General features: G+C 34.4%; 1 protein-coding gene and 1 non-coding gene across 2 annotated transcripts; both read right to left on the reverse strand.

Annotated features, from left to right (window-relative positions):
• Positions 1–2,476: 2,476 nt before the first annotated feature.
• On the reverse strand, positions 2,477–9,679 carry LOC112741937 (chaperone protein dnaJ GFA2, mitochondrial). Its single transcript, XM_025791131.3, has 18 exons — positions 9,274–9,679; positions 9,057–9,144; positions 8,788–8,880; positions 8,489–8,571; positions 8,025–8,108; positions 7,867–7,905; positions 6,564–6,656; positions 5,768–5,818; positions 5,603–5,690; positions 5,435–5,499; positions 5,267–5,341; positions 4,884–4,956; positions 4,357–4,448; positions 4,198–4,269; positions 3,387–3,443; positions 3,255–3,303; positions 3,050–3,116; positions 2,477–2,950 (listed from the first exon to the last, which is right to left on the reverse strand). Exons 1-18 carry the CDS (start codon positions 9,343–9,345, stop codon positions 2,854–2,856), a joined length of 1,338 nt encoding a protein of 445 aa, XP_025646916.1. The 5' UTR covers positions 9,346–9,679; the 3' UTR covers positions 2,477–2,853.
• Positions 9,680–22,303: 12,624 nt separating this feature from the next.
• On the reverse strand, positions 22,304–22,411 carry LOC112746514 (small nucleolar RNA R71). The gene has a single exon (XR_003174394.1). It is a non-coding gene; the product is annotated as a small nucleolar RNA R71 (small nucleolar RNA).
• Positions 22,412–22,613: the final 202 nt, after the last annotated feature.

The raw sequence follows: 22,613 nt of genomic DNA on the forward strand, positions 1-22,613 counted from the left end.
CAATGATCCGAGCTTATAGCAAGCATGGTCGAGAGTGAAGCATTCTCAAAGAAAAGTCTCCATTCCCAATTAACCAATACCCTATCAATCCTTTCTCTAGTTACAAACCCATTTCTCAAATTACTAAACCATGTAAATCTATCCCTTTGAGATCTAAATCCTCATAAGAGAGTTAGAATAAACAAAGTTTCTGAATTCTCTTACATGGCAATGTGACTTTGGATGTAAACCCATCTTCTCTTCTTGAGTCAAAACTGTCATTAAAGTTGCCTATAAAGAGCTGAAATTTAACCTTGTTATAATTGGTTGCTGTGATTTCCCCCCATTGCTCTCTCCTCCTGCCAAAATTACATGTTCTGTCTCATAGTTATAGTATGTCTTTTAAAATGTAAAAAATTCAGACACGATTTGATTAGTCTACGCTTGTTTTGTTCTTAAATAAAAAAATTTTGGTTGGACATCTCTCTCTCTCTCTCTCTCTCTCTCTCTCTCTCTCTCTCTCTCTCTCTCTCTCTCTCTCTCTCTATATATATATATATATATATATATATATATATATATATATATATACACACACAAAGTTTCATATTCATTTTTTTGGATGACCATTCACATGATCGATATAAAAAATAGTTGTTTTTTCTAACATAATGCTATATAATTAGATGCACATGTAAAACTATTTTATACTGACTGTGCATCAAATTAAATTCTCTTTTTGTTCACTTAAGTTTCCGATAGCATGATGATTATTAGTTAAAGTTCTCCCCAAACAAAATAAGGCTCCAAAATATATCAACTCTAAAATGATTGATACCAATTTAAACACAATTGACTGGGAATTATGAAAATCATAAAATCAGAAATGACACCTGTCTTAACATTTTAATTTTAAGTAGCAAAGAGCACCACCACCACCACCACCACCACCACCACCACCACCAACAACAACAACAACAACAACAAAGCCTTGTCCCACTAGGTGGGGTTGGTTACATGAATCAAACTCTCTCCCGGGATAATTTACAATTAATGCAAAATTTCCGGTCGACTCTCCTCAACAAGAAGAAGTCGATTTGAGAGCTTGTCATGCCACTTTTATAGGTTATAAGATGTTCGTCTCTCTTTTTAAAACATGTATTTGCGATGAGAAGGTCAAAGGTTGAGGAAAAGTCCAAGGTAGTTTTACCCTCAGCATTGATCACCCCGAAACCATGGCATCTGTGAATACTTCCATACCCAGTCACTTCTCTTTCAACATGGCCATTTAAATCTCCTCCTAAGAAAATCTTATCTCCCGAAGGTATGTCTTGGACCAAACTCTCTAGATCCTCCCAAAACCTTATATTGTGTTGTTCGTCCGAACCCACTTGCGGTGCATAGGCGCTAATCACATGAAAAGGACCTCCCTTCACCACAAGTTTGATAGAGATGATCCGATCTCTCACCTTCTTGACATCCACTACGTCCTTCTTCCACTGCTTATCCACAATAATACCAACCACATTCCTATTCTTCACCTTTCTTGTATACCAAAGTTTGAAACCAGAAGTATCCAACTTCCTAGCCTTCACACCAACCCATTTTGTTTCTTGTAGGCACATAATGTTAATCTTCCTCCCTGTCATGGTGTCCACCACCTCTATGGACTTTCCTGTTAAAGTACCTATGTTTCATGTCCCAAATCTCAACCTTCTGTCGTTCCGACCTTTACCTTTTACTTTGTGAACTAGCTTATTTACCCTCGTCTGTTCACGAAAACGCGGGAACCCATGCTCATTTAACACTACATCCGGGCACCGATGCAGCGGCTCTTGCTCATTTGACATCGTACTCGAGCCATACAGCGCGTTGCTTCCGAGCAACGACCTAGGTTTAGCGCAATAATGTCTTTGATTCATGTCATGGAAATTCGACTATATTTTTATGTTGGTTATCGAAGACCTAACACAACCCTCCTCCTTTATCCGGGCTTGGGACTGGCTATGTACCACAAGTGTAACATAGGCGGAATTTAAGTAGCAAAGAGCACCAAACAAACAAAATGAGATGCACCTCCACAGAGCTTTACATCATGCAGACAGAGCTTTACATCATGCAGACTCGTTGAACCCTAGCAAAGTGTATTATATACTAAGCTTTAACAACTCACAAATGTCGTTAAATCTTTCAAGAGAGTTGCCATACACATTTATCACTTATGTGATAAAGCTTAGTCACACTTCATAGTTCATATATCTATCCAGTATCCACCTTTTTCTTCTTTGGGTCACTAGAGTAGGGACTAGGCATTAACCCTCAACCGGCCACCCTTTTTTACATGGCTCATCATGCACCACCCTTAACAATGTGTATAATAACATGGCCGCTTAAGCTGACCTGAATAAACCGTTTAATAGTGTTCTTTGAAGATTCTTAGTATAAAACTCATCCCTTAAAAGGTTTAATAATTTAAAAACAAAAAGAAATTTCATCATTTCTCATAAACATGTGTATTGCAAATATTTTCTAAAATTTCGGGGTGATGCTACAACCATCGATACAAACCATCTAGTTCTAGTTTTACCTATCCGCCCAAATAATACATCTCTTAATTGTAACTTGCACCCATTCTAATTATGTTAATGGAAAAATATGTACATTATGGAACTAGAATATATGGGTGTACAGTCGAACTACCTTAAGTTAATTTGAAAGTTTAATTTAGTATGAAAGTTTTGGAGAAAATTATTACATACATTCGAAGTGGCTAAAAAAGTGGTTCCTACAAAACTTCAGCACAGCAGGCGGATTTGCCGGCCAGTTGAGCATGATTTGATGATAAAATATATAGTAGAAATTCTGCATAAGTTTTCAGCCAGAAGCTGATGCAGTTCTGCGTTTATCAGATTCCTCTTGCTCTTCCTTAGCGAACTCTTCAATCAATTCTCGCTGTCTCGTTGTTAGGTTTCTGCAGAAGGATTCCAGGCAGAGGAAAATTGTATTGTAGGAATCAATCATGAAACCATGCACAGTATATTATTGAAATAACAATATATATAACACTCACGTTGGAATGCTGACATTAAAATGAACATATTGATTGCCAAATGTGTAAGAATTCTTTGTCTTGATCCCTGTTTCAAAGAAAGAAGATAAGAATCACAAAAGAGATTAGCAATAGGTGGTGTGTGCCATTCATGCATGTATTTTTGCACAATGCTTTTCCAAAATAAAAGATATGACTTTCCTTGCATGGTTGGTAGTTGCTTTACCTTTATTTTTCAAAACCACTTTTTGACCAGGTTGGGTGCCAGGCCGAACCTGCCAAATAGGAACTCCACATTTAAACTTTGCTAGTTACTAAAATAACATGAGAAATATGCCTTGGAACAGCAATAACTAACCTTAAGAACAACATCTCCAGTAAGGGTTGGAACCTGAATGCTTCCCCCTAAAATTGCCTGAAAATAAATATACAAATTTCCAGTGTTTAGCTTAATTTTAAACTTAACACTGGAAAATGCAGCACAAACACACAACATATATTTGCGATTGACTAAATGTATGATAAAACACTTCTAGCACCAACCAAAACACTAATTGCCAAATCACACTCAGCATCTAGTCATCAACACCAAATATTTCAAACTAGTTCTTTTTTATTGTAAAAAGCAAAAATTCATGTCAACAAAACTTATACAATGTTAGTAGTTCCTAACAAGGGTGTAAATCAGATAAAGAACTGTTAAAAAAAATATGCATCTCGATTACAACTATGTCAACTCTATAAAACCACATTTTCTGAAGATAGCATATGCTTCCAGAGTATAATAAATCGAATTAACATCTCTTTTCATCGATGCTGACGAAGTTGCTCATGCAAAATATTTTTATAAAATAAGGTTATTATTGAGAGAGAGAGAGAGAGAGAGAGAGAGAGAGAGAGAGCGAGAGAGAGAGAGAGAGAGAAAGAGAGAGAGAGAGAGAGAAGTTAGCTTGCCTACAAATTTTTCATAAAAGAATATTATTTAGAGAGAAGACCAATGCAAGACAGAAGGATGAGAGATCCTTCTAATAAGTTGCTTGCCAAGAATTGTAAATTAATTACAAATTGATTCCCCCTATTAAGCATATGCATTTTTGGACAGAACGCAGGGACACTACAACTGAAAGCCACATATCTCATTGCTAAAAATTTTCGGCCAAGGAATTTACCTGTGTGATACTTAAAACAGCATCAACATGAATGTCAGATCCTTCTCTACGGAAAACAGGGTCTTCCCGAACCTAGGAAAGGGAGAAAGGAAACAAATAAAAATGATACGCCGAAAGTACAAATAAAAAGAGGATATGATCTCCAAGCTATTTAAGTACCTTAATAGTAACATAAAGATCTCCAGGTTGACCTCCATCAGGATCTGCTCCACCGCTTCCATAAACCCTAATGGTCTCATTAGTGTCAATCCCTGCAAAAGTATCAAATAAACAATCAGACCTCCTTTTTCCTAGCGGAACAACTGAACCTAAGAACCAACATAAGGGATGTGCAATAATATAAGAAAGTACATATAGCTGTCTTCTGTCAACGCATAATCAAATTCAACTACTAGTACTAAAGCTTTGTTACACAACATCCCAAAAGAGTGGGTTAGCTTAAACCTAATGGAATCACTTGTTCAAATCATTTTTTATAGATCATAGTTCCATGGAACGCAATATATTTTGGTACAGGAATGGATACATGGCATGCCACATGCAAAATTGTTATGTGGGAAGTATAGCCATGACATTCCGGTACGCAGATGAATTGTGAACTAATATGCGAGAAATGGTATGCAGTATGTCATCTAATCAATGAATTCATGTAACTATGATATGGATACCCCATTTTTAAAAGTTACCGGGCATAATATCCAACTTGACAGTCTTTGTTCCTCTGATAACCTTCGCACCCCTGCAAGACTTGCAAAACTCCTGATACAAACAATAAAGACAAAATTATTAACATTTCCCCACCAAAGCCATTGGTACTGAAGTTGAGCACAAGAATTAACTGCATATATGATAAATACAGTGCCATGATCATATGACAAGTTGAGGGGGACAGGAGAATAATAACTCCAGATATGGAATGTGTCCAAGGAAGAACAATATGCCAGCAATTAACCCAAAATTGCAGCTTATTCCATAATATCTTAATTCTGAGGTTCCGACCTGTTATATAATATACAAAACTACAAAAGTTTTAAGCTTTAATTAATAAATAAGACGAGATGAACCATACCGATACAATTTTTCCAGTTCCCTTACACGAACCACAAGTACTCTCCATCCTAAATATGCCAGCTTGTACATATGTCTGCACATGCCTCAAAATTATTAATTATTAATCTGATGACACTTTTCAAACTTGTAGCATGATCTCACTATCTAAGAGAGAGAGAATACTGACCATCCCTGACCCCTTACATCTTTTACAGGTTTCAGGTCTTGTACCAGGAGGAACACCAGTCCCACCTGCAGCAGGTTCAGCAAGAGAAAGATCCTTGACATACAGACCAAACTGAATATAGCAGTGAGATTCAAAGCTTTAAAAATATTAGATGACTAATTAGCATACCACAGGTATTACACACAACATCTGCTGGAAATGTCACGGTTTTGGTGCACCCTTGGACAGCTTCCATAAAGGATACTTCAATTGAAGTCTGTAAAAGAGATCATTGAGATTCCCTTCAAAGAAAGTCATTAGCAATATAAAGATGACTATATATGAAGAAAAAACCTTGATATCCTCGCCACCAAGATTCTGATGGAAGAAGCTCTTGACAAAATCCTGATCACCATTGAGGAGAACCATATTAGATTTCAAATATGGGATTCAAAAAGAAAGAAATCAATTAGACAACATGATTGGTTAAATGCAGAGAGGATAGACATTAGAATAATAAATAAACAAATAATACATACTGAGACCAAAATATACTGCCTTACAATTAAGAAAGAAAAACAGATGCATACTCATAAAACTAATTACATTGAAATATATTACACCAAATTTCAGCATATAGATCAGGGTGGTAAATAGATACACCATTTCCCGAACTAGTGATCGAGGAAGTTGCATGATTAGTTAAGGTGTTCTGTTCATAAATCATAAAATACAACAGAAGTGATATATAGAAATGAAAATTCATTATTAGTACTAGCTTCTTGACAAGCACAGACTGTTGTCCCCATCAAGTTGCATTTCCATTTTTTAGATATGTTTTATAATTATGTAGGATAATAGTGTTTTTTTTTTTAACAGTGGTAAGTACTTTTTTTTTAATAAACATGTGATTATGAAAGTATGTCTTGACCAGGAAGTTTCTTAAATTTAATGACAAAAGGTGGTCATTAGCACCTATTATCTTATATATGGTATAGAATAAATGATATGATAATTATGAAGCACAATTCCTAGAGGATTTCTAACTTAATGAGGAATGACCATTTCATAAAGAAATAATTATGCACAGATAGAAATGATTTAGAGAGACAGAGACAGAGCTAAATGGAGGAAATTAGTAAGTCCTTACATGATCACGGAATATCTGCTCAAATGGATTAAAGCCACTCTGGCCTCCTCCAAAACCAGTAGACTGTTGGTTCACATAGGCATCATGGCCAACCTACATATTCGTATTAAAATACATCAATTTATTTGTTGGTGGACAATAAAATAAGAAAACAACAGGACAGCAAAACAGGAAAAGGAAAAACCCGATGCTTAGGAGAAAGCAATAAATCACTCATAATAAATTGACATACCAATACACAATTAAACCTAGAAGCACGTGCATGAGCACAAGTCCTACATAAAACTGAGGCTCATAGAATCCTACACTCTTGACAAAAAAAGTCTTTGCGACTTAAAATTTTAGCAATGTACTATATCAATTTTCAATTATTATAATTTTTTTTTTTTCATTTTCTGAAAAGAAATGGTGGTGTGTCTACACTAAACAGATAAAGGATGGCCACGAGGAAGCAGGTCACAAAAAAGAAAATAAAAACTGCACAGTGAAAATTTAAACCTTCAAAATTATATGCTACATAGAATTATTGCATAGGATGATAAATAAAAAAAAAAACAAAAAATTATATATTTTCCATTTCATTGTATAAAAACTTATTTCAAGCACACATCATGGCAATATAATCTTCAACAAGTGAAGGAATAAGCTCAAGTCACAAGAATATTATTATTATTATTATTATTATTATTATTATTATTATTATTATTATTATTATTATGCAATGACAAGAGTTACCACCCCCCTATTCTCCATACTTTTCTCAAATATCTCCATCATGTTATCTTCTCATAAAGGAAAAGCCTTCTACTTAAATATCCTACGTTAAAAAAAAAAAAAAAATCTTACTTGCATTAGTTTCTTCTGACTAAGTTCAGAGGTTTTGGCTCATGTCAAAAAGCAACGATTTTATTCTGTGGCAGTCCACAGTTTTTGCAATGCTCCAGTGCAAATGGTAGGACTTCCAGAATTTTTTATGATTCCTTTTTGACTGTTGATTTCATTAGGATAGAATTATATTTTTGGCTTCTCTATGTTGCTCAGCACATGGTCTATTTAATGGGGTCTTTTAGCTGATACTCAAAGGTGTCATATATAGGATAGCTCGACTTCATGTCTTACATAAACCCTACGTATCTATGTCAAGATGGTTTATCCTCTTATGTAATTTCTCTTCAATTCTAATATAATTTCTTAGATCATTTAAAAGATAAATACTTGAAATCCTAAAACCTCTTCCACCCCCCAAATTCTCTCACCCAATAAAGGAGAAAGTATCAAGTATGTAGTTGGAAAGTCGTGAGACCTGATCATACTGTTGACGCTTTTCTTCGTCCCTCAACACCTACAACACACAAAGAAAGGCAACAAACCAGCAATCAGTTAATTTGGGGTATTCATATTCATACTAGAACTCTGGTTTGGATTAATAAGAACTACAACAACAAAGAGCAAGCTCTACACCTCATATGCAATAGTAACTTCTTGAAACTTCTTTTCAGCCTCAGGATCACTTTTGTTTGTATCTGGATGGAGCTTCTTTGCTAGCTGCAGTATATTATAAAAATCAAGACATTAGAAAAAGAAGAGGAAAAAAAATAGTATACAAGATAATTCATTTGCAGTCCTATTATGTCAACAGAGAAAAAAAGAGAGAAGTGTGTTGTGAGAGAGGGAGGAGAGGGCTCGGGAAGCAAAATTTTTTCACCAAAACTTCGTAGTCTTCTCTACCAATTGAATAATTAAAATAACAACTCCCTGTTAGAAAATGCAGATAACTGATTGTATATAAGCAAAATTTGATAGAAACTGAATATAAATTATAGAAGAAATTCTTGCCCATCCAACAGCTTAGGCAATGGCCAAATATTTTCAGCATTCAGCTCAAGAAAATGGTGGAATGGAACAAACAATTATGAGAAACCTACCCCATAGTAAGCCTTCTTTATATCAGAAGAACTTGCATTCCTACTCACACCAAGAACATCATAATAGTCTCTAGACAATGAAGCTGTAAGGAGTTCAATGTAAAAATAAGTCAGACTCACATAGAAGCAATTCAATGAAAGTAGCATGCAAGCATGAATTTCAAGCTCCTAGTGAGCCTGATCAAAAGAAAATAGTAGACAAACTACAAGTGATAAAGAACAAGAAAGAAATTCATCAAAATGCTACAATACAAAAGGAAATCATGCACGTGACACAGCAATTAATTGATAATTTATACCAGAGCCATGAATTGTTCTAGACGACCCCAAATAGTAGGTATTTGCCGCTCCTCCCAGTAACAACCAGTTCTTCAAATTTAAACCGTCTCCAACTGCAAATGAGTAATGGAGAGGATGTGAACAAAACAAAAAGTGAAAGTAAATCCATGAATCTTTTGGCCAACATAGATACACCTAAATTACTTAATTCAACATTTCATGGAGAACAAGAAATGGAAATGCAGTCAACTCTAGTAGCTGCCAAAACGTGTTATTTATGTAGTATTACCTGGACCACAACTTCCAAAAGTTTTGGCTGGATTGCAAAGCCCTGAATTCAGTACCCTATAGCCCCTTTGAAACACTGCTTGATATACCTAAAAATAAGGCAAAAAATTCCACAAATAAATCATAGTTCTCGGAAAATAAGAAAAATTGAAAGCGTCAATTTATTTAAAAAAATAAATTTGAGGAATTTATTTTTAGCGGAAACAAAGAATGCCTACGGAATCTTTGGAATCACAGAGTGATCGACGAGCAGCCCAGTGAAGAAGCCTGACGCCATTGGAGCGAACCATTTGAGGAAGCTATCTGCTCTGACAATGACAAATATTGAGGCTTTTGAAGAGAATCGAGGATTTTATTTTTGTTTTTCCTTTTATTGGATTTGTGATAGAAATTGAATGGAGCTAAAACCCCTGAGAAAACCCTAGTTCGAAGAAGGTTCTAGTTGGAGCGCGAATGAGGTCACAATTTCAAGGAAGAGCAACTGCAAATGCAACAGAACAACTGGTTTGAAAGTTGCTGTGTGTTTTCTTTTGTGAGAGTGAAAAGAATTTGGTTGTCTGGATCCTGTGAGCTACATTTGTGAACGTGTGATGGCCCAACATAACGTTACGTAGTTCCTACACTAACCCTTTGATTGGATAGATAATGAGAAATAGAGGTAAGAAAATTAGAAGAAAAAAAATAAAATAAAAAATGGATGGTTTTATGTATTGTTTGGATAAAAAAAATTAATAAAAAAAATAAAAAAATTTAATTAAATAAAAAAAATGAGAGGAAAAAAATTATATTAATTATCTTTATGGTTTTTTTTTTTTTAATTGATCAAAAGTGAATTAATAATTTTATACTTATTTATATATTTTTCTTTTATTTTTATCTTATTTTTTAGAAGAAAATATTTGGTGGATTTTATATTATTTTTTTCTATTCCATTTTTTTCTTCATTTAAACAACTTTTTTTTTTCTTATTTTCTTTTCTTCTATATTATCTTAATCCAAACAAAGTGTAAATAGAATTGTCTAATCACTAGTGTGTGCGGTTTGCAATGAATTAATTTACCTTTTTGATTTATTAAGTATTAGTTTACATTAAAATCAGTTACTAAAATTAATTATTAATATAAAATATATATTAAAATAAAAATATATAATAAAAATAAATTAAAACAATATATATCTATACACAAATATACAGTAACTAATTTTGATAATTAAATTTTATATATAAATAATATCTTTAATTTATTAAATACTTAAAATGTAATACCCTACTACACAGAGTTTTACGCTTAAGTCGTAAAACAGAGGTAATATGGTGTTACGGACCTCTAATCAGAATTTATTTACATATAATGGTGAAAAGAGATAATATACTAGGAGCCTTGAAAAACGGCTAAACAAAATCGCAAAATAAAAATCGCAATGCTCAAGGAAAAGAATTACTTGCGTGCTAAGAAACCTAAAGGTTCAAGATATAAATGAACGAAAGAACGATAAGAGAGTCAAGAATACAGTGAACTAGTTCCTGACTCAACCTGCGAAGCCAAGGCTGGTCGGAGAATATTTACATATATATACATAAGTATCTCAACTACCCAAAATATAGAATAAGACCTAACTCTCCCACAACCTCTATGAGGAACAAATAACAAGTTTCTTGGAGAGTAAGCTAGTACATGTATACATACATATACAAACTAAAACCCACAATACACCGGGGACTACTTCGCTTCAAAGAATCCAGACACCTAGCGAGGAGCCTCTCGACCTACATCTGAAAACAACAACACAGTATGGGATGAGAACCGAAGGTTCTCACCATGGTAAAGGTGCCACGCCTATAATAAATAAGGTCTTGAAAATGCCAGAAGCAATCCTAGAACTCCGTCATACAATTATAAAACTTAATCTCTAAGCAGAAGCCATAAAAAGGGGTAGGTAATCTAAGTACCCTAAACCTACTCATTTTTAAACCTAACATAAACACCAAATTGTTCCCTCCCTTCCTCCGATCCTCCATCATCCATGAATCAGCAGAGACAAACAAACAAATAGTTTCACGCACAAGTAGGGAACAGATAGTGCAAATAGCAATTATAGCAGTTAGCAGGGTATAAATTCAGTTAGGCAATCCCAAATAACGCATAGTTAATAAAACAAACAAATGCACATGATGCATGCTTGTCCTATGGCTGATGAGGCTCATCTGTCGGTTATCCAGCCAACCCGACAAGTCCGAAAACCTTAGACTGTCTCCCGTCGCGCATCCCATGAGTCTATGCATAGATTTCACATTCATTCATCATTTAATCACTCAATGGGGATATCCATACCCGAGAATTTATACGTGCCCGGTCACCCTTACGACGTAGGATTAATAGAGTATCGATATTCAACCTGGAACACGTAGTGGCAAGCCACGGTTCTGTTACCCAGAAAAACTCATATCTCAGATAACATCATTTATAAGTCATTTCATGTTCATAATCATTAGTTAATCATTATTCATCAAAGCCATGGCATCATAACTTCACTTATATTCACATCTCTTCCTTATAATTCATTATATTTTACCTCTTTCTTCATTTTCAAGCTATCCCAAACTCCTATCTTCCACTAATTACCAAGCTCACTAGTAAAATCTAGGGTTAATAAGGCAAAAATAGGGGTTTAGGGGTTCAAAACCATGTTTAAATCTTAAAAACTCAGGTGTTGGAAAACAGGGAGTGTGCGTACGCACAAATCTGTGCGTGCGCACAGCTCAAAAAGAAAGCAGAACGTGTGCATGCCTGTGCACACCAGCCAGGAATCACTTGGTGTGGGTGCGCATCAGTCCCTGTGAGCGCCACCAACAGAAAGCATATCCTGGTGCATGCGTGCGCACAAGGGTGTGCGTACGCACACTTTCTGAAAACCACCAGGTGTGCGTGCGCACAACAGTGCGCGTGGGTACACACCAGAAAAACCTGGTTCTGCTGCAACATTCAAAATTTTAGTTTTTCGCACCGAATTTCCGGCGTCCATAACTTCCCCTACATAATTCGGTTTTCCGCAAACCTTATATCATTTTCAAGCTTTTAAAACCTTCTTTAATTTGAAATAAACCTCATCTTTATAAAAAATTTGTGGAGCAAATTATGGACTACCAAAATTCATCAAAATTCACTTTTTACCAAAATATACCAAATCCCACCTTTTACCAAATTCACATTCCTTACCTACAAAACCTGCAAATTTACCACATAACAAGTCCCTTTTCAATAACACCAACCACTAGCACATTAATACACACCATTCCATAAAATCTATACATTAATTCTAACATTCACCATTCCAACCACAAGCTACAACTTTTAAAATTTCATTAATTTACTTCTTCAATTCATTAATAACAACCTATAAATCATCATTAACCAATCAACAAGTCATAACCACAAAATTTCATTGATATATACCAACAACATCATCAATTCACCATTATTAGTTCCAATAACACATTCTCATTAATTTCATTTATCTCATGACCATTAATTCCAACACAAGACTAATCATCAATTTACCATCAACATCACAAAACTAACCATTTAATGTATAAAATCATTTTAACTAATCCTATAGTTCTCTAGCCTAAGTTTTCACACAACCTTACATATTAAATGCGCGAAACATAAACCATACCTTGGCCAATCACCGCGTTTGGTCCAAGGCAGCCACACTAGCTATACATGCAGCCCCCCAAGCTTGAGAACCAACCAAAGTCTTAGTTCCAACCACCACCAAGCTTCCAAATGCCCACAATTCAATTCCGGTGTACATATATATATATATATATATATATATATATTCAATTCACACCTAATACACATGTATATCTTAATTTCAGATTTCACATAATTAATTCAAGATTTGGCTAGGGTTTAGGTTGTCCTTATCGTACCCACACATATAGCAACTCAAGCCCAATAAGCTCCGCAAGCTAAATCGAACCTAAAACACCAAATTGGGCAAGATTTCATCACAAGAGTTCAATTTCACAATTAGAAAGGGGGTAGAGATTCTGAAATGAAATTGGGGCTTACCGGTGAAATTGATCTGACAGAAATTTAGAGCTGGACGCGCTGGACGCGTGGCCACGAATGGTGCGGCGATCGGAGCTCAAACGGAAAAAATGTGGTAGTTGGAAAGATTGAAGAGGGTTTGAGAGCTCTCCTCTCCTCCAAATCTGTTCAGCTTGTTTCGTTGCTGAATGGGGAGGAAGAAGCCTCTGCCCATTTTAAGTTATGGGTTCGGTTTGGGCCCCAGTTCAACCAGTTCGGCCCATTCGGTCCAATTTTTTGCCAAATTTTTCAAAATTGGAGTCAAAATTTTTGTTTTGAAAATTTCTATCCTATTTTGATATTAGTTTTGCATTTTTAATTTTTCTGATTAAAATTCGATTTATTGACTAATTATTTACCGATTTTAACGAGATTTACATAAAATATCAAGAAAAAAAAAATAAGGAGTGTAGCACTCCTTTAAATCTAAAACTTAAATCTTAATTTCTAAATTCTAAACTCCTAAATTTTAAACTATAAATCCTAAATTTTATATTTTAATTCTTAAATTTTAAATCTTAAATTTTAAATTTTAATTTTGAATTATCCATATAAAATATAATAAACAAAGAATTAAATTTTCTTTAACTCACAAGGAGTAAGCTTTATTTAATCAAAAATATTTAAAGATGAGTCTATGAAATAAAAATAAATATTTTAATAGTCAAAATAATAAGTTTTTAAGAATTTATTGAAAAATTTTTAGTTTTAACTTTTGAATTTGAAAAATAAAAAGTTATTTTTTATGAACTTATATAATATATGTTGATGATAAAGGATATTTTAGTAACAAAAAATTTATATATTGTAAAACGACTCATGAGAAAATTTATTTATTTTAAAAATAAAAACATACCATCATAATCATTGAATTAAGGAATAATGGTTAAGATTAAAATATAAAAAATAAGTAATATTTATTAAGTTCTTATTACAATAATTATTATTATTTAATTTAATTATCTTACTGTAAAAAATGTATAATTGAGAATTTTTGTTGTAAAATTCGATTAATTAACGAATAATTAATCCACAAATTAAATTTTATTCTAGAAAATTAGAATGTAAAATTTTATAGCTGAATATGATAGAGAAAATTAAAATGAGTATTTCGATACTAATTTTAAAGAATTCGACCTAAAATTGGACCAAACGGACCAAATCGAACGAATTAGATCCGTATTGGACCCAAGGCCCAACCCAAGCCAAAGAACTCAGCATCTTCTTCCTCCATCATAAGCCATTCACGCTGGGAACTTAAGGAAAGAGGGAAGAAGAGAGTTCCAAAACACAAACCTAGCTTGATCTTCAAATCCTTGTAACTTTTGATCCAGAGCTCCAATCGCCGCACCGTTTATGGCCCTGCGATCGCGGTGTCGAGGTCTACAAAGCCCATGAGGTTGTGTAAGAGGTAAGCCACAAATCCCTCTCTAATTTCCCAGCCCTTGAATTTGAAATTTATTGGGTAAAAGTGTTGAGATTTTGAGCTTTTTATGAATCCAATTAGCTTGAGAAGAATGCTTAGTTTGGCCACTTTGATCCTTGGGTATGATAAGATTCTCAACCCTAAGTCAAATACTTGAGTTGTTGTGATTAGATATTGAGTTTGTATGTATGGGTGCATATTATATGTGTTAGGCAAGGTATATATGTAAATAGATTGGAGCTTGATAGAGATTTTGGGAGCTTGAGGTGATTTACAAGCTAGAAATCTGATCTTAGAGGTGTTGGAGTCTTGAAAGTTGAGGAAGAGTTGAACTGGAGGTGTTCTGGGTTGAGCGGAGAATCGGCCAAGGTATGTTTCGATTTCCTGTATCTAAAATGTAATGTAATGTGAAAACTTAGGCTAGTGACCTTAGGATAAGAATTGAATTTGTGATGATTGTTAATTGGTTGAAATGGATAGCATTGATTTATGTGATTATTAGTTTTGGAAGGTGCAATTAATGTTCTTGATAAATGATGCTTGTGAATGGTATGTGATGATGATGATTGGTACTTGTAAAGGTTAATTTGAAGTTAAAATTGTACTTGATGTGGATAATTGGTCTTGTATGTTGAACTTTGTGGAATTGGAAGTGTTGGTTTTGAAGTTTGATGGATATGGAGGAGTGGTAAAGTGATGAATGTATATTGTGTATTGTTGGACTTGGATTATTGAGTTGATATTGGTAAAAATGGAGAGTTTGTGTTGTGGATTGAATAAGGGAGTTGGAATGTGGTTAAGGCTGAATTGGTAAGGTTTTGGTTGGTTTTAAAAGGATTTGAAAGCTGTATGTTTTAAAAATTGAGGCTTGTTAGTTTTTGTAAAAGTTGTGATTTTTGGCCAACTTTGGCGAAGCATAACTTGATCTCCGGACCTCCAATTTGTGTCAAACTTATTTAGAAATGAAATCTGGTCCGAGATGTTTATGCCGTTCGAAGAACAGAGGAAAAATGTTTTAAAATGATGAAGTTATGCTCGATCAAAGTTTGGTGTACAAGCTGAAATTTTTGGACTTAGTAGCTTTTTGGGTAGCTGCATTGTATGCATACGCATACAGGCGCCTCTGGTTGGCCCATATGCGTATGCGAAAATGGCAATGTGTACGTGAAATAGGCCAAAATGCACGCTCATGCGTACGTGTGGCCCACGCGTACGCGTGACCCGGGATTTTTTCGTACGCGAAAATCCTCATACGCGGCCAGTCGGGTTAGTGCGAGTGCGTACGCATGACCCTATTTTTCAGCAAATATGACTTTTGTGTTTTTAAAACCAAATTTTAAACTTCTAAGCCTTCATTTTCATCCTTTATGTCCTAAATCATAATAGAATTCCTAGTAATAAGAAGAAGCTAGGGAAGGGGATAACTTGTGGATGAAGTAAAGAAAAAAATTATGATGAGTCATGATTAATGATGATCGTATGGGTTGCTAAGGATGATGGTGGAAGTGTTGTGTATGATGTGAGCCGAATGGCTGTATGTGATAATGAAATATAGCTGGTTATGAATTATGATTATAAGCCGGATGACTGTGATAAATATTGATTTACGACTGAGTATGAATGCATATATGCTTATTGATTGAAAATGTGATTGTTGCATTTCCCCTATCTGAGATACGAGTTTTCCTGGGTGAAAGTAGTGATTAGCCACCACGTGCTCCAGGTTGAGACTCAATACTCTACTGACCCTATGTCGTAAGTGTGGCCGGACACTGTGAGAGTTCCGGATGAGCTCGCCCCCGTGGATAAATACCAGTGTGGGTGTTGTATATATATATTGATAATTATGATTGTGAATAACTCGAGTTAGGGATGCACGATAGAGGGACAGTCCAATGGTTAGCTACCAGGACTTGTCGGGTTGGCTTTATAACCGACAGATGAGACTCATCAGCCAATAGGACAGGCATGCATCATATGCATCTATGTGTTTGTTTGGTGTGTGATGGAAGATTTTATGTCGGTAAAGAATTTCACAAAAAAATAGTTGTGTTACAAGTATAGTTCTAAACCAACAATGAATCCTCACATCAAAGTTTAATACGGTTGTCACTAGTTCAACCCCAATAAAATAACCGAGAGTATTAATCTTGGGTCGTTCTCCCTAGGAATTATAATGAAGTACTTTATTATTGGCTATGAAGGAATGTTTTGGGGTTTTTGTAATAAGGAATAAGAAATGTAAATAGCAAAAGAAATAAGCTAATAACTAAGAAAGCTCTTGGCAAGGAATGAGAACTAGAAGTCCTATCCTCGTTATCATCATCAATGGTGACAAGAATTATCCATTGCTCCACTTAGTTAACCTCTACCTTTGAAGGAAAGTCAAGTGGATGGAATTGGCTCTTGTCCACAAGACCTAGTCAAATCATAGTGAAAGACTAGCTTTAATGGCATTCAAGTCAACTAGCAACTTCCAATTATCAATCAACAAAAGAGTTTGATAACTCAAGAGTCTCCAATTACTCAACCCAAGCCATGAGGAGAAAAATCTACTTTAGAATCCAACCAAGTATTTTATCAAATACTTGGAAGGCATAAAAGAAAAGCATAATAAAATGACAAGAAATATAAAATCTAACACTACCAAATGCAAGGAAATAACAATAACAAAGCAATTAAACAATAAAGGAACATAAAATATGAAATTGCATTAAAGAAAATTAAAATCAACAAAGTGCTCATAGACATGAAAGTAGCAAAATAGAAGAAATTAACAAGAAGAACTAAGAGAGCAAAGATGTAGCAACAAAGAATTGAAAGGAAAAGATAAATGGAAACAACAATTAAAACTAGATCTAAGAAAATCTACCATAATTCTAACCTAAATTCTAGAGAGAAGAGAGAGCTTCTCTCTCTAGAATTCTAATCTAAAACATGATGAAAACTCCACTATGACTCCTTGGTTCATTCCCCCTTCAATCCCTAGTTCAATAGCATCAGAAATTGGTTGGATTGGGCCCAAAATGCTTCAGAAATCACTGGTCACGTGTTGCCTTTAAGTGAGTCACGCTGATCCTGCAATGCGCACACATGGGCGACGCGTAGGCATTGTATAACTGTAAGGAAACTATGGCAAATTGCATATCATTTTGAAGTTCCAGATGTTAGCTTTCCAACGCAACTGAAACTGCCCCATTCGAACCTCTGTAGCTCAAGTTTTGATCAATTTAGTACGAAGAGGTCAAGATTGATAGCTTAGCAATTCCTTCATCTCTTCATGAATTCTCCATTTTTACATGCTTTTTCTTCATTCTTTCAATCCAATCTTTGTCTTCTAAACCTGAAATTACTTAAAAAACATATCAAGGCATCAAATGGAATTAAAGTGAATTAAATTTATCAATTTTTGGGCCTAAAAAGTATGTTTTCACTCTTAAGCACAATTTAAGGAGAATTTACAAAACCATGCTATTTTAGTGAATAAATGTTAGAAAAGTTGATAAAATCCTCTAAATTCAACACAAGATAAACACTAAAAATGGGGTTTATCAATTCCCCACACTTAAACAATAGCATGTCCTCATGCTAAACCAAGAAGGATAAGAAACGATATGTACATTTATTGAAGGTAACTACCTATATGCAATCTATCTACATGCAATCTATCTAAGTGCATACAATTACTTGGTCAAAACAAATCAATTCCCAAGAATACATATACGAATACGAGGGTTAACGCAATCATGATCAAATCAACTCCACAATTAGATTGAGTTATTGAAAGGAATTTACAAACTTGCAAGAAAAGAAATAATAATTGGTTGAAACATAGAATTAAGCAATCGAACCCTCACCGAATGTGTATCCGCTCTAGTCACTCAAGTGTTTAGGGTTGATTCATTCAATTCTCCTTTAATCATGCTTTCCAAGTGATGAGCAGATAATTTATACGCTTTTTGGCATTATTTTTACATAGTTTTCAGTATGATTTAGTTAGTTTTTAGTATATTTTTATTAGTTTTTAAATAAAATTCACATTTCTAGACTTTACTATGAGTTTGTGTATTTTTCTATGATTTTAGGTATTTTCTGGCTGAAAATTGAGGGACCTGAGCAGAAATCAGATTCAGAGGTTGAAGAAGGACTGCAAATGCTGTTGGATTCTGACCTCCCTGCACTCAAAGTGGATTTTATGGAGCTACAAAACTCCAAATGGCATGCTCTTAATTGCGTTGGAAAGTAGACATCTAGGGATTTCCAGAAATATATAATAGTCCATACTTTGATTAAGGATAGACGACGTAAACTGGTGTTGAACGCCAGTTCCATGCTGCATTCTGGAGTCAAACGCCAGAAACAGGTTGCAAAGTGGAGTTAAACGCCAGAAACAGGTTACAAACTGGCGTTCAACTCCAAGAAAGACCTCTACACATGTAAAGCTCAATGTTCAGCCCAAGCACACACCAAGTGGGCCCCGGAAGTGGATTTCTGCATCATTTACTCATTTCTGTAAACCCTAGTAACTAGTTTAGTATAAATAGGACTTTTTACTATCTTTGTAAAGGATCTTTGATCAGTTTTTAGGCTATCTTAGACTTTCAGGGGGGCTGGCCATTCGGCCATACCTGGACCATTATCACTTATGTATTTTCAAACGGTAGAGTTTCTACACACCATAGATTAAGGTGTGGAGCTCTGCTGTTCCTCATGAATTAATACAAAGTACTACTGTTTTTCTATTCAATTCAAACTTATTCCTATTCTAAGATATCCATTCGCACCCAAGAACATGATAAATGTGATGATTATGTGACGCTCATCATCATTCTCACTTATGAACGCGTGCCTGACAAACACTTCCGTTCTACATGCAAACAAGCTAGAATGAATATCTCTTAGATATCTAATACAGAGGACCGAGTCCGAGATATTAGAATCTTCTTGGTATAAGTTAGAACCCATGGATGGCCATTCTTGAGATCCGGAAAGTCTAAACCTTGTCTGTGGTATTCCGAGTAGGATCTGGAAAGGGATGGCTGTGACGAGCTTCAAACTCGCGAGTGCTGGGCGTAGTGACAGACGCAAAAGGATAGTAAATCCTATTCTAGTATGATCGAGAACCGACAGATGATTAGCCATGCAATGACAGCGCATTGGACCATTTTCACAGAGAGGATGGGATGTAGCCATTGACAACGGTGATGCCCTACATAAAGCTTGCCATGGAAAGGAGTAGGAATGGTTGGATGAAGACAGCAGGAAAGCAGAGGTTCAGAGGAACGAAAGCATCTCTATACTCTTATATGAAATTCTCACCAATGAATTACATAAGTATCTTCTCTATCTAGTTCATATTTTAATTATCTATTTAATTATTAAAACTCTATAACCATTTGAATCTGCCTGACTGAGATTTACAAGGTGACCATAGCTTGCTTCAAGCCGACAATCTCCGTGGGATCGACCTTTACTCACGTAAGGTTTATTACTTGGACGACCCAGTGCACTTGCTGGTCAGTTGTGCGAAGTTGTGACAAAGAATTAAGATTATGAACGTGCGTATCAAGTTTTCAGCGCCGTTACCAAGGAATGGAACCGTCACGATTTCTGCGCACCAAGTTTTTGGCGCCGTTGCCGGGGATTGTTCGAGTTTGGACAACTGACGGTTCATCTTGTTGCTCAGATTAGGTAATTTTATTTTAATTTTAAGCTTTTTATTTCTTATTTTCGAAAAATACAAAAAATTTTTGTTCTTTTTCGTTTTTCCCAATTAAATTTTGAAAAAAAAAATAAAAAAAGTTTAATAAAATAATAAAACCAAAAATATTTTGTGTTTCTTGTTTGAGTCTAGAGTCAAGTTTTAAGTTTGGTGTCAATTGCATCTTTTTAATTTTCAAAAAAAAATTATTTTCAAAAATTTCATGCATTGCATTCTTCATGATCTTCAAGTTGTTCTTGGCCAGTCTTCTTGTTTGATCTTCATATTTTCTTGTTTTGTGTCTTTTCTAGTTTTTCATATGCATTTTCAATTTGTTAGTGTCTAAAAACTAAAAATTTCTAAGTTTGGTGTCTTGCATGTTTTCTTTTCTTGAAAATCTTTCAAAAATAAGTCTTGATGTTCATCTTGATCTTCAAAGTGTTCTTGGTGTTCATCTTGACATTCATAGTGTTCTTGCATACATCACATGTTTTGATCCAAAATTTTTATGCATTGAGACTTTTTTATGTTTTTCTCTTTCATCATTAAAAATTCAAAAATCAAAAAATTATCTTTCCCTTTTTCTCTCATAAAATTTTCGAAAATTTGAGTTGACTTTTTCAAAAATTTTTAAAATCAAGTTGTTTCTTATGAGTCAAATCAAATTTTCAATTTAAAAACTCTATCTTTTTCAAATCTTTTTCAAAAATAAAATCTTTCTCATTTTTCCTTTCATAATTTTCAAAAATTCCAAAATGATTTTCAAAAATCTTTTTCTTATTTCTATTTCAAATTTTCAAAATTAATGCTAACAATTAATGTGATTGATTCAAAAATTTTAAGTTTGTTACTTGCCTAGTAAGAAAGGTTCAATCTTTAAACTCTAGAATCATATCTTTTTAGTTTCTTGTTAGTCAAGTAATCAACTTTGATTTCAAAATCAAATCTTTTTTAAATTTCTTTTTCAAATCTTTCTCAAAATAAATTTCAATCACATCTTTTTCAAAATCAATTTCAAAATCTTTTCTAACTTATTTTCTAACCTCTTATCTTTTTAAATTGATTTTCAAATCTTTTTCAATCAATCTTATCTTTTTGTTTCAATCATATCTTTTTCAAAACTACCTAACTAATTCTCTCTCTAATTTTCGAAAATCCCTTCCCTCTTTTTCAAAAAAATTCATTTTTAATTAATATATTGTTTTAAAAATTTAATTTAATTTCATTTCAATTTTAATTTTCAAAATTTAACTTTAAATTTTAATTTTAATTTAATTAATTTTCGAAATTCTGTCTCTCTCATCTCCTTCTAATTATTTATTTATTTATTTATTTACTAACACTTCTCTTCATCTCAAAATTCGAACCCTCTATTCCTCTTGGTGTTTGAATTTCTCTTCTTTTATTCTTATCTTCTTCTACTCACATAAAAGAATCTCTATACTGTGACATAGAGGATTCCATATTTTCTTTTCTGTTTTCTTCTTTTTCATATGAGCAGGAACAAGGATAAGAACATTCTTGTTGAGGCTGATCCTGAACCTGAAGGGCCTCTGAAGAGGAAGCTAAGGGAAGCTAAAGCACAACTCTCTGGAGAAAATCTGACAGAAATTTTCGAAAAAGAAAGAGACATGGCCAAAAATAATAACAATGCAAGGAAGATGCTTGGTGACTTTACTGCACCAAATTCCAATTTACATGGTAGAAGCATCTCAATCCCTGCCATTAGAGCAAACAATTTTGAGCTTAAGCCTCAATTAGTTTCTCTGATGCAACAGAATTGTAAGTTTCATGGACTTCCATCAGAAGATCCTTTTCAGTTCTTAACTGAATTCTTGCAGATCTGTGATACTGTTAAGACCAATGGGGTTGATCCCGAGGTCTACAGGCTTATGCTTTTCCCATTTGCTGTAAGAGACAGAGCTAGAATATGGTTGGACTCTCAACCTAAAGGCAGCCTAAACTCTTGGGATAAGCTGGTCACGGTTTTCTTAGCCAAGTTCTTTCCTCTTCAAAGGCTTAGCAAGCTTAGAGTGGATGTTCAAACCTTCAGACAAAAGGAAGGTGAATCCCTCTATGAAGCTTGGGAGAGATACAAGGAACTGACCAAAAAGTGTCCTTCTGACATGCTTTCAGAATGGACCATCCTGGATATATTCTATGATGGTCTGTCTGAATTATCAAAGATGTCATTGGACCATTCTGCAGGTGGATCCATTCATCTAAAGAAAACGCCTGCAGAAGCTCAAGAACTCATTGACATGGTTGCAAATAACCAGTTCATGTACACTTCTGAAAGGAATCCTGTGAATAATGGGACGCCTCAGAGGAAGG

This window comes from Arachis hypogaea, chromosome 14 (genome assembly GCF_003086295.3).
Source record: "Arachis hypogaea cultivar Tifrunner chromosome 14, arahy.Tifrunner.gnm2.J5K5, whole genome shotgun sequence".
NCBI lineage: Eukaryota > Viridiplantae > Streptophyta > Magnoliopsida > Fabales > Fabaceae > Arachis > Arachis hypogaea.